The 12805-nt window shown below is 41.1% G+C and overlaps 1 protein-coding gene across 4 annotated transcripts in view; it reads right to left on the bottom strand.

Annotated features, from left to right (window-relative positions):
- The window catches only part of SLC16A14 (solute carrier family 16 member 14), a 37192-nt gene that overhangs the window by 10911 nt on the left and 13476 nt on the right, over positions 1-12805 (bottom strand). For all 4 annotated transcript variants that reach the window (XM_067740288.1, XM_067740287.1, XM_067740289.1 and 1 more), the window contains 2 exons: positions 7738-7881; positions 493-1470 (listed from right to left, as the gene is read on the bottom strand). In XM_067740288.1, coding sequence (XP_067596389.1) covers positions 493-1470; positions 7738-7881 — 1122 coding nt within the window. The remainder of the gene's footprint in view (positions 1-492; positions 1471-7737; positions 7882-12805) is intronic.

Raw genomic sequence — 12805 nt, 5'->3', positions numbered from 1 at the left:
AGTAGGAAACGACTACAGGGCTACATCCACGGAAGTGCTCTGCTGGACCTACACACAGTGTTTTGAACATTTGGAGACGTTACCTAAGAGTGCAGAGTCCTAGCTTCTCTTGGACAGTGGGGGGAGGGGCTAACCATAGAAGAGCTAGTAATGATTTTCTGTATTTCTTGGTGATGGAAATCAGCTGGAGCAGGGTGGAGGCTGTCTCTTTCGGACGGGGCAGGGGCTCTGCACTATTCCACCGTGCGCTTTACCAGCCTAGCCGTTGATCTCACAGGTTAGGGATCAAAAGTTCATCTACATTCTATATGAAAGAATGACCTTTAACTTGCTAAAATTTATAACAGAAATTGGGGGCAGGAATGGGAAAAAAAAAAAAAGGACCATGTACACAAATGGAAACTTCCTTCTTATTCATCCTGGACTTTTAACACAAATGAGAACACGACTTTCTACATGCACTCTAAGCTCTTAAAGCCTTGAATGGTTTACCTGCAAAAGGTGGTCCCAGCAACGCAGAGATGCCGTTAGCACAGATGATGATGCCGTACGCGTTGGCTAAGTGCTCAATCCCCACCAAGTCTTCAGTCACCACCGGCATCAGGGAGAAATAACCGCTGGAAAACCCTATCAGTGCACAGATGACTGCCAGGCCAGCGTACGTGTGCATCAAGGGCAGAATAAAAATGCTGAGGACTAGGGTGAAGTTGGTCATCAGGAAGACATTCCAAACGCTGATGCAAGGCAAGTCGGCCACAACGCCGAGGATCACTTTTCCGAAGATATGAACTATTGCTATGATCGAAGTCAGAGGGAAAACATCGTTTTGCTCTGATAAATTATACAAATTGACTATTTCTGGGAGGTGAATGAAAGGGATGACAAAGCTGCTGTATGCAAACAGAGCCCAGAAAATAAAGGCAACAAACATCCGATTAGTAAAGAGCGAGGCTGTCCCAAAATAGCCCAAGTACCAATCCCGGAAGCCCTTCCTGACCCTCATGGTCAGCCGGCTCACGGTCTTCAGAACCCGAAAGGCGCACATGTCCTTTCTGTGTGCAGCCTTCTCGTGGCACGCCTGGGCTGGCATGTCCCCGAGGGAGTCCTCGGTGCCGGGGCCGCCCCCCTTCTCTTCCGCTCCGCCCAGCTGTCCACTGGACCGAACAGATTCGGTGGAGTGAGCCGGGAGGACGTGTGGCTCTTTCCCTTCTGGGTCGTCTCCATCCGTCCCAGGAGAGAGGGGCCTCATGAGCGCCCCGCAAACACACAGGTTCAAGGACACCGCGCCTTGGATGAACATGGCATTCCGCCATCCGTACTCTGCGCACAGGTACTTGAGCAAAACCGTCATGAGGAATGTGCCAAACCCGGTCCCGGTGGTGCTGAGGCCCTGGGCGAGCGCGCGCCTCTTCTGGAAGTACCTGCCCACCATGACCACGGCCGGCAAGTAGGCCATCCCGCTGCCAAAGCCTGCGCACCCGAGAGGGAAGAAAAGGCACACGGCACAGCGTAAATGGCCACAGCCCGAATCTGCAGTCTTTAAAGAGCATCTGCATTTCATTATGTTAGTTTCTATAACTTTTCTTTCAAACAAAGATATAATCATGATTGTAAAAAAGGAGCTCGAGGGGTAAGTACCAATATTCACCCAAAGAAGCCCACTTCTAGTCCATCATTTCCCCCAACAGGCTTTTCAGCATAGGTCACTCCAATAATAATAATAATAATAAACTATTATATTAAATAAATAAATAACAAATATATATAAAAGAATTAAATACATAAAATAAGTCTGCATTCTCACATCAGAATATAAGCTCCACCAGGGCAGGACTGTGTCTGTATTACCGCCCCTGGTATGCCAGGCACTGCTCAGAAAATGCAGTGTGTGCTTAGTGATTTGTTGAAAGAATGAATGGATTCTGAGGGCTCTGCTGCTAATTGCACTTAATACACAGGAAAGTACTCATGTACAAGGGGATGAAGAGTGACTCCAGGCAATTTACAGAAGCCTCAGGAATGGGCCAATGTGTTCCCAAATGAATTAGAAGAATAAAAGGAATTAAAATGTACCTATAAGGATACGTAGCTACTAGATGTCAAAATCACCTAATACGCATTTGCATCTCTGGTTTTTAATTGTATCTTTCTTAGAAAATAGGAACGGTTTGTGATTTACGGGCACAGAATTAAAATGCTGGTGGGGAAGATTGTGTCTATTGGGGGCAGGGTGTACTGGGAGGGCTTTGTGCTTTCTGCCCAATTTTGCTGAACCTAAAACTGCTCTATAAATGAAGCCTATTTAAATTTAAAAATAAAATAAATATGAAATAAAATAAAATGCTAGCCAAGAGGTTGAGGGTTGTGTTCTTAACTTCTAGGTACACACAGAGGGAAACCGTAAGCCCCGCTTCAGGTGGTCATGGGGCCACACACGGTTCTAATGCTCACAACCTCCTGACATTAGGATAGCAGCTTGATAGGAGAAAAGAGACTTGGACCAATAGCACTCCCCAAAGCCGAGAAGCTTCCCTAGTTTCGCATCATTTAATAGTTTCAGAATTACTTGAATCTGGAAGGAGAGCAGAGCGGTCATACATGCAAACATAATGGCAATTACCACTAACTGAGTGGTGAGGATGTGCCAGTTGCTTTTCAGGCTTTATCTGATTTACTTTTCACAATAATCCAAAAGCTACCTGTGGTTATACCCAGGTTATAAAAGGGGGCATTGAACCTCACGGAGATTCAGACATTTTCACCAGACCCTGCAGCAGGTAACTGGAGAATCCGGGTTGGAATTCAGACCCAGCTGCAGAAGTCTGGTCCCTTTCCACTGCCTGCACGGCCTCTCATCCTAAACTGCTCATCTGCCCGGCTGCCAGCACATTGCTGCAGAAGGATTTTGCTTCAGTTTCTAAAATAAGCTCCAAGAAGCAACCTGCCTCCTTTATTTACCTTAGAGCAATGATAATCTACAGCAACTGTCAGGGGCCAGTGATCCTCAACCAACTGCTCCTCGGATGGACACCCTTGTTTTAAGAACAATTAAGCCAGCTTCTAAGTAATTCCCAGCGAAAGCAGGGGCGGGTCCCCAAGCCACCTGCCAAGCCTCAGCGAGGGCAGCAACATAGCAATCATTTGCGTGACGGGGTAGAAGAGGATGAAGAAAACGGCTACCCTTAATTCTGAACCAAACTCTGAATTAACTTCTATGGGTTTGAAGTCCGCAAAAGGCAGAAATCTCTAATTTCCTAATATTTAGAAATGAAGCCCAATGGCTTCTTTTTTTTTTTTTTTTTTTTTTTGTGGTACGCGGGTCTCTCACTGTTGTGGCCTCTCCCGTTGCGGAGCACAGGCTCCAGACGCGCAGGCTCAGCGGCCATGGCTCACGGGCCCAGCCGCTCCGCGGCATGTGGGATCTTCCCGGACCGGGGCACCGAACCCGCGTCCCCTGCATCGGCAGGCGGACTCTCAACCACTGCGCCACCAGGGAAGCCCATGACCATCCTACTTTAAAATGCAAGCCTCTCTTGCCCCCCACTTCCATTCCCAATCTCTCTTACCCTACTTTTCTTTTTTCCTATAGTAAGTACTTGACAGTATAATTTACTTTGTATTGTGTGTGTTGTTTATGATCTGACCCCTTCTCCCCTACAACTACCACTATAAGCTCCATGAGGGCAGGGATCTTCTTATGTTGTGTTTTCCAATACATCTCTTCCAAGCACCTAGGACTGTGCCTGGCACATAACAAAGGAATGGAATGAATAAAAGAAAGTTCTCTGGGAAAGTGAAGTGATCATATTTTGAAATAATAGACACCTTTCTCATACCGGTTAAATTGATACTTCCACAGTTAAGGTACAAAATACTCAGCTGAAAAATTAGTGTAACAGTGGTTATTTTGAAAAAATAATTATTTGTTAAAGAACCAAGAAATTCTTTGATATTAACTATTGTGGCACAGTATTATTGTCCTTATGATTGTACTGGGGAGATGTGTAGTAGAAAGAACCTAGCTGGCCTTGGGTTTAAATCCTGGCTCCACTCCCCATAAGTAACCATGTGACCTTGACCAAGTCAGTTAAACATGCAGCTCATTGGTGTTGTGTTCCTGATGTATACGTAAGTGCAATACACCTATGTGATAGCACACTGTCAATTAATGTTACCCTCTTACCACTTATAACGGGCTATTGGTTAATGAAACAGTTTGAATCAGATTCAGAGTAAGCTTTTAAAAACCAGGTGGTTTAACGAACTCCCACATACCCATCACCCAGCTTCAACCGTTATCAACTCCTGGCAATTCTTGCCTCAATCCCGCCTCTACCCCAACACACACACACACACACACACACACACACACACTCCTTCCTCCATATTATTTCGAAACAAATCCCAAATATATCATTTCATGTGCAAATATTTTAGTATAAATCTCTAAATAGAAGAATTCTTTAAACTGCATAATCATATCAGTATCTTATCTGAAAAAAATGAATAATTCTTTGATATCACAAAATATCCAAAGGTGTTCAAATTTCCAATTCTCTCATAAATGACCATATTTTTAAAAAGTTTGTTTAAATCAGGATCCAAGTAAGGCCCACACATTGCTATTTGTTGATACATATTTTAAGTCTTACTTTCTCTTTTTTTTTTCTCTCTCAATTTACTTGTTGAGGAAACTGGATCACTTGTCTGTTAAATTTGTCCATTCTGCATTTTGCTGATGGTACAAAAGTTTACTTTTTAAAATTTGATTTGTCCCTGACAACGACCAGCAACCTAAATTTAATGTGGTTACGGATGTCTAAACAGCAGCGGAATGAAATAACTAATAGGAACTGAATTGAGGGGCAAAGCATAAGAGTAGGACCAATTATAACTTCGTTTTAATAATAAACACTCCCATGTGTGAGAAGAAAAATCCGTTCCTAATGCTACAAGCATCTACTACCCTCTCCATGTCCTTAACAGCATCTCCCCTTCCTAATGTGACTTTGTGATTCGTAATCAGCACAATTATTCTATGAGCATATAGAACAGGCCTTGGGGATACTGAGGCTCAAGCCCAGTGGTCAAGCAGGGTCCTGGAACAATTCTTCACCACACTCAGGTTTAGAGGCCGGGCCTGTACCCAGATAAGCCAGGCAGAAGGCGGCCCAGAGGGAGAGAGAAGATCCTGTGGTTCTGAGTAAAAAGCATGCACAGCAGGGAAAAGCTGTCTCCGGAAGCCAAGTTTAAGAGAATGGATCTCTTAAATGGCAAAGCTGAAGAAATTTGTCCAGATTCTCCTGGCTAAGTAAGATCGCTCAAACAGATATTAGTTTTCTGCTTAATAGGAGGACATCCATGCAATTTTAATTGCCTAGATGGTAAAAAACAAATACAAACAAATCTGCCTCAAATGTTTTTTGTAATGAAGAAAGATGTCAACAAAGTCTCTTTCACACATACATTATTGTACAGTGATATATATATATATATATCAGTTGCTTTTTAAAAATTTTTGTTTTTTATTTAAAAATCTCTTTATTTTTTTGTTGTTTCAGTCACTTGCTTTTTGCAGATCTTTGCTTCTAACTTTCTTTCTTTTATACTAAATAGGGGTCAATCAGCTTCACCATGCCTCACTACCAACAGCCCAACGGTATATAAGCTAACTGATTTAGCTGGATTTTCCACTTAAACATAATTATATATATATATTTGTGGAGGAGGTGAATACACTTATTTTCAGAGACTTTCTTTGGGTGTTTCCTGTATTAAAAAGAGGGAGCAATAAAGTGTCTCAAGAAACACTTTCCTTTCACTGGCCTCCTGATTTTTTTTCCGAATTCCTTGTATCCCTAAATATTTGTTGATTAAATAAGTGAATGAATAAACAAATGAATGAATATGGAGATCATATTATTTGAGAACCAATAAGCAACTAACTGCAAGAAATAAAATTCCATTTAAACAAAGAGTCTAACCATAGACATCTCTAGATGATGGGAATAAATTTCAAGTCCCAGTTATGGGGACCAAGTCATAATCCATGTAACCAAACACCACGGATCAAGTTCCTAGGGGCTCCCACATGTCTGCCCAGAGACCCCAGTGTGGCTCCTTAGTCCCAGGGGAAGGAGTTTATTTCCTCACCTATAATATAAAAATCCCCGTGCCAGCTCTATTCATTGGACTGTTATGGGGCAAAGTTTCTAAAATGCCTCAGGGAGAACATCTTGAGTTGTTCTTTAAGAGCTGTTATCAAGTCCTTCAGATCAATGGTTTCCAAACTCAGCTTCACAGGATACAGAAGTGCTTTAGGTGTATATGTGGATAGATGTACATTACAGAGAACCAACTTGTCAACTTATATGGACAGTGAGTTTTTATGTTCACTGTCTCCTGCTACCATAAAAGCATATACTTAAGCTTATAATATGATAAACATGTTATATACAATAACAATTATATATTAGCTAACGTTTGCTCAAGACTTTATTATGTGCCAAGCATTGTGCTAAGTGCTTCATACAGATGACCTCATGTAATCATTTCAACCACCCCGTAAACCAAGCACTCAATCATCCCATTTTGCAGATAAGGAGACTGAGGCATAAGTAAGTTAAGTAACTTTCCCAAAGTCACACAGATAGCAAGCGGAAGAAAAAAAGCAAGAACTGCAAACTCTAACTTTGAACTCTTATGCAAACACTGCCATCAGTGTGCCACTTATTAGGATTATAGCTCTGTACTCAAAAAAGTCAGGCTGGCTCTGGTTCACTGAAATACAATTGTATGAGTAACAAACTACTTACCTGTGTGCATTCTGCTACCTGTTGATAAAGGAAATTATGGCCGGGAATACATTTTGCAGAACAGATATGCAAACTGTGCTGCCTGGCAGCCAATTTTTATATATCTCCTGGGGACTGACACTTTGCTCTGGATTTGATTCTTAGAGTCTCTACATCTATGTGGGTTTTGCTGCTATTCCATTAATTTGAACAGGGGTGAAGGAGAAAATGATTTTTCTCTGATTCACGCTGGATTCTGCAGTTATTAAATGAGAGAATGTTATTAATATGTCCGTTTTGTTACAAGAGAAGGGACTAGCACTTAGAACCAGGTATAGAAAATTTAATTAAAATCTATTAGGAAGGCCAAGTACAGCTGTTAGGCCGTTTCCTCACGCTTAAGGCATATTTTCTTTTCTTTTTTTTTTTTTTTGCGGTACGCGGGCCTCTCACTGTTGTGGCCTCTCCCGTTAAGGAGCACAGGCTCCGGACGCACGGGCTCAGCGGCCATGGCTCACAGGCCCAGCCGCTCTGCAGCATGTGGGGGTCTTCCCGGACCGGGGCACGAACCCGCGTCCCCTGTATTGGCAGGCGGATTCCCACCACTGCGCCACCAGGGAAGCCCCTTTAAGGCATATTTAATATCTTATATTAAAAAGTATTTCCTGGAGGATAGGATATGGTTGGGTTGGGGTGGAGGAGACAAAGGGACAAACTATTTAATGGGTCTCTTTTCTCTACAGTGAAATTCATTGCCAAAATGCCCAATAGAAACATATAAAGTCAAGTTTAAGGGAATTCCCTGGTGGTCCAGTGGTTAGGGGTCCACGCTTCCGCTGCAGTGGGCACAGGTTCGATCCTTGGTCGGGGAACTAAGGTCCCGCGTGGTGTGGCCAAAAATATAAATAAATAAAGGCAAGTTTAAGAAAGTCACTACGCTTACCGGCTGCCACTCCGAAGGTAATGAAGAGATAATGCACGTTTGCAGCGTAGGCACTCAACACCCAGCCCAGCGAGTTCAGCAGCCCTCCGATGATGGCGGTCTGGCGGCACCCACAGGTGTTAATGAACAAGCCAATGAAAGGTCCTGTCACAGAACATTGAAAAAAGAATGACTAAAATGACTAATGGCATTTTATTTCCCTACTTTCTTAGGGAGTCCTCATATGAAGACAAAGAATACAATATTACTAGAGCTCTCAAGTAAAACAAACCAAAACCACACCCCTGCTTTATGTGCAGAAAGCTTTTGGCGTGCAAAGATAGGTTTCAGTAACTTCACTGGAGAGCACAAGGTTCTAGATTTTCAAGGCAGACAGACCTGAAATAAACAGACCAGTTGATTTCATTCTCTTGTCTACAGCAGAGGTCCTAAATTAGTGGTCTAGGTGCTCCATCCAGCCTGTAGGTGCATTTTGTTTATCCAGAACAAAGTTTAAAAACGTTTTGAATCAGTTGCCAACATTTAAAAATTAAGATTATTCACAAAAATCCAGTGGCCACACAGAATACCTTCCCACACAGTCTGGAGCAGCTGGACCCGTGCAGCAGCTGGTCCTGTTTTGCTGTGGCACGCCCTCTCTAGTTTGCTGCAGTCTCCACCCTTCCCTGCAGCCTCGTATTTGACATCCTGCCCTCATTTACGTTACTTGCTTGGCCTCTGTATACATTTTAGTTTTTTACTGTAGATCTAAAGGGAGTACAGAAAGGGGGGCTCTCAGGACCTCCATGCTTCAAGAAAGGAACCTATAGCCTGCTTTCATGAGGATATCCAGATGCAAACCAAGCCGGAAAGAACTCCATTGCTTCATACATACTTCAGCCTCTGCTGACTCTCAGTCCCTGCCTGGACCCATCAGGCTATGCATTTATGACACTGTGTGGACATTCAGGTCTACCCCTGGTTGTACAATATTTGCCAATACTCACAGCAATGCAGTATATGATACTTTCTCATTGTTTACTTTATATGACGCTCTAGTTTTCGTCAACCTCTTTGTTTCCTTCCTGATTTTGTGGCAGCTTCTGATGTCATTGAAGCTTAATGCTTGCCTTCGGGTCAGTGATTCCTTATCCAAATAGCAATCCGTATTTTAGTAACACAGTTCAAGGCTGTACTCAGCATTGCATTTTAAACATCATCTTATTTTTTGATCATTATTACTTTATATAGTTATCAAACCCTATGTTCAGGTGGGACTATTTCCGGTTAAAAACTTGTTGAAGTCTAAGGAGCTTCCTCTTGTAGTCCAAACTGAAATAAAACTGTCCTTTACAATTCTAACAATATTCATGTACATAGTTGGGTACAGTCTGCTAATAAATTTTTTTTTTTTTGTCTAGTGATTTTGAGAGGATCCAATCCTGAAAACTAAGAAGATAAAGACTTACTAATTTAATTAACCCTGCTGTATTACAGAAAATAATTCAGTAGATAAACCTCTTAGAATAGACTTAATACAGTAAACATCTTATACAAATATACTGTATTATGTATATTATAAAATAAGCACATGATATAAACAATATATAAGCTAAGCACATGGATATAAACATCTGAGGAAATTACTGGGGGAACTGAAATTCAGAAACCATAAGTTGAAGAATGTCTTTTATTTCTCTATAAATATTTTTATTTTCCTAAACCCACGGTCACTTCACCACTTCAAATCTCAGATGAGTGGGTTAAAAAAAGAGAAAAATGCATAATTCATTGGTTTGCTGTTAATAGGTCTTTTAAGATATGAAGGGTCAATGCATGACAGTTCAGTGGAATGATATTTCCCACATTACAGAAAGGACCCAGAAGCAAGTTTTTCTGTGATGCTGCATGATTATGAAACACTGCATTAAGAAGCATTTGGGGGAACAAAGGGGGAAAATTCCCAAATAAGTACAGATATTCGTATCTGGAGGAATTCTATATATCAAAAAGAAAGTATTGCTTGCTTTACTGAAAAGAACATTAAGATGATGACGGTGTCTGGCTTTTAGTTTATTGATTCTGGCACCCTGTGTGCTGCAGCTACAGTCACTTATGATGTGCAGATGGGCAAAGTCAGCCCCAGAAATGCTCTGAGTCCTCCATGGTTACATAATATAGATTTATCAAAAAAAAACAAAGTCAGACCCAAAGTTTCGGATCCTTAGTTTCATTTTCTAAGCATTGTTTACTGATGGTCAGTTGGCATCTCCATGATGGAATTGCCATTCAACAAAATGAAAAGAACTCCACACCCAGTCTAAGGAGAGGGGAAAATAAGATTGAGATGCAGTCCTTTGGCTAAGATTCCCACTTTTTTAGAGGAATTCATTGTTTTGGAATGAGATTATACACCTTGTCAGACTTTCTCCTCTTCAGAAGGAATCTGAATCTTGGCCCATTTCCCACATAATAAAGTCTCGCATTGCTGCAGGAACATGCTGAGGAAGTCAGGACTTCTTGCCCATCCCAGCATCTCACAGGTTGGAAAAAAGCTCAGGTGAGGAGAGAAACAATCTGAGGTGAGCCTTGGCATACAATCACGGATGAAAGTAGCTAGTTCATTGGATACATGGTCTCTTGGTGTAACCCTTCCCTGCAATAAATCAATGGCTCTCTGCCTTGGCTGACTGTTGGAGTCACTTAGGAGCTTTAAAAAAATCATTAAAGAAAAGCCCTGATGCTAGGGTCCCATCCCGAGAGATTCTGATTTAATGCTCCAGGTGCAGCCCGAGAGGCATGGTTTTTAAAAGCTCCCAGGTGGATCTAACGTGTAGCCAAGATAGACAATCATTGCTCTAAATCTACTTAGCAAGTAAATGACCTTTTGCAGCCTATAGCTACCCCTAACTACATGGCTTCTACCAAGAATTACTCCAAGAGCTATCACAAAGGCTGTTGTAGATACCGCCAAGGTGATTACATTTTTTTAACAATTGGGACCTTCTGCAGGAACTGGCGAAATCCATGCTAGCAAAGAATGAAACAAGAATGAATTGAATTCCCCATGTGCAAGTCACTGCCCAACAGAGTGCTTTTAACTCTGTAACATAATTCATGGAATTTTTAAATTTGAAAGAGGTAACTCCATGTCCTTACAATGATTAGAAAATGAAAACGATTTATATTTATTCACTTCAAACATATTTTCAGTTCTCATTTAACGTCATGGCAGGCAGTGTGGTATAGCGGACACCATTTCAGAGTCCAGTGGACCAGGTTTGAAGCCTGTCCCACACTTACTGGCTACAAGTTAACTTCAGTAATTTACTTAATGATTCTGAGCGTTGCATGTTCTCCTCTGTGAGATCAAGATGATGGTCTGGCCTCCAGGGCTGCTGTAGGATCAAATGAGATCATGTACATTACACGCACTTGGCATGTAGTAAGTGCTAAATAAAGGAGAGCTCCTTTTTGCTTTTCCAAGCAAACAACATATCTGCCGCCACCTGTACCAGCAGCTTAGATAATGAATAGCAATTTAGGGTCATGATAAACAGAATAAAAGACGTTTCATTTACATAACTATGAGCCTTGCTGTGCTATAATTTCTGAGCTGCAAGACAAAAGATGTCTATCTGGCAGACACCTTTCCTGAAGAAAGGTTAGTCTACAATCTAAAGTTCCACTGTCTGGAAATCAAGGACTCTCAAACAGAATTCAAAATCCACAGTTACCTCCTAATTAAAGATGACAATCACATTTCATCCCCACTATGAGTTAGGTGTTCTTATTTGGGGGATCATCCTCAGAACCACATCCAATTATTTCAGCACTGATTTCCATTGCTTATTCCTGTAGAACTTGTGAAACACAAAGTAACACCGAAGACAACCTTCTTAGACGGTTTGGAAAATATTGGGACAAATACCCTGGTCTTTGGCTGAATCTTCTTTTTTGCTGTATGTGCACACTTTCTAGATTGAATCTGTAAGTATCTTGTTCTACCCTCTAAACATTTATTTTTGAAAAGGTAAGAAAACTGGATTTTTAGTATTTGGGCTGGCCAAAAAGTTCATTAGGGTTTTTATGGCCAAACCCAAACGAACTTTTTGGTCAACCTATATTTTAGAAGCACAGTTTTCCTTTACGGACTTATTGAGAAGGTAGAATTATATCCAACACAAAACTAGCAAATTCCCTGCACTGAGGTTAACCTACCTGCACTTCTCATATGATAAACCGTCCTGGTTTGAACAAGGCCAAGGCAGGTTTGAGGAGTCAGTTCATTACAGTTATAGGCAAAAGTGATGTATCAACAATTCTCTCTCACACACATAATGATGCCCTTATTTAATTTAAAAACTAGATCAGTAATAATTCCTTGTGCTAAACACATACCCCCTGTACACATCTTGAGAAATAACATTCTGTCCTTGTTTTCTATCATTAGCACTGACACTGTTATTAATGTCGCTGGTATTATCCAAAATAACATTGGCTGCATACCAGCCAAGATCAACAAATCTCTGAATTGAATTCAAGCAATTAATTACCAATGTGGAAATCACTGACAAGGCACAGACTCTCGTCAAACACACATCTGCCTGTCATCCGCATACTCCCACAATACTAGGAAGAGATTTGAGGCCTATTATGTTTCTAGTATAAAATATATCATGAACCCTTTAAATTAAAAAAAAAATTATACGTAAAAATATGGCTTTTACTTTCAAGTAAAGGAATTGAACAGCTTTATGGTATAGTGGTAATTACCTCGTACTGTTGAGAGAATTAAAGTTAAATGAGATGATGTAAGGGAAAACACCTGGTATATAATAGGTGCTTATTAAATAGCAGTTGGCAGTAAAAGCTGTTTAGTTCTCAAACTGAAACACATTAGCCATAGCAACGTATCATATTTATAATAATTTCCTTGTTTAGTATCTCCAACTAGATAAGAATTGCTTTCATAGATTGCTAGGTGGTTAAACTACAAAATACAAGAATATGTTATTATTCCCTCCTGTTAGCTATATCAGTAACCTTTCTAAAAACAGTTTAATAGATTTTTCAATAACATAGGATC

Source organism: Pseudorca crassidens, chromosome 6, assembly GCF_039906515.1.
Source record: "Pseudorca crassidens isolate mPseCra1 chromosome 6, mPseCra1.hap1, whole genome shotgun sequence".
NCBI classification, from domain to species: Eukaryota; Metazoa; Chordata; class Mammalia; order Artiodactyla; family Delphinidae; genus Pseudorca; species Pseudorca crassidens.
This window is presented reverse-complemented; position numbering and strand designations above follow the sequence as displayed.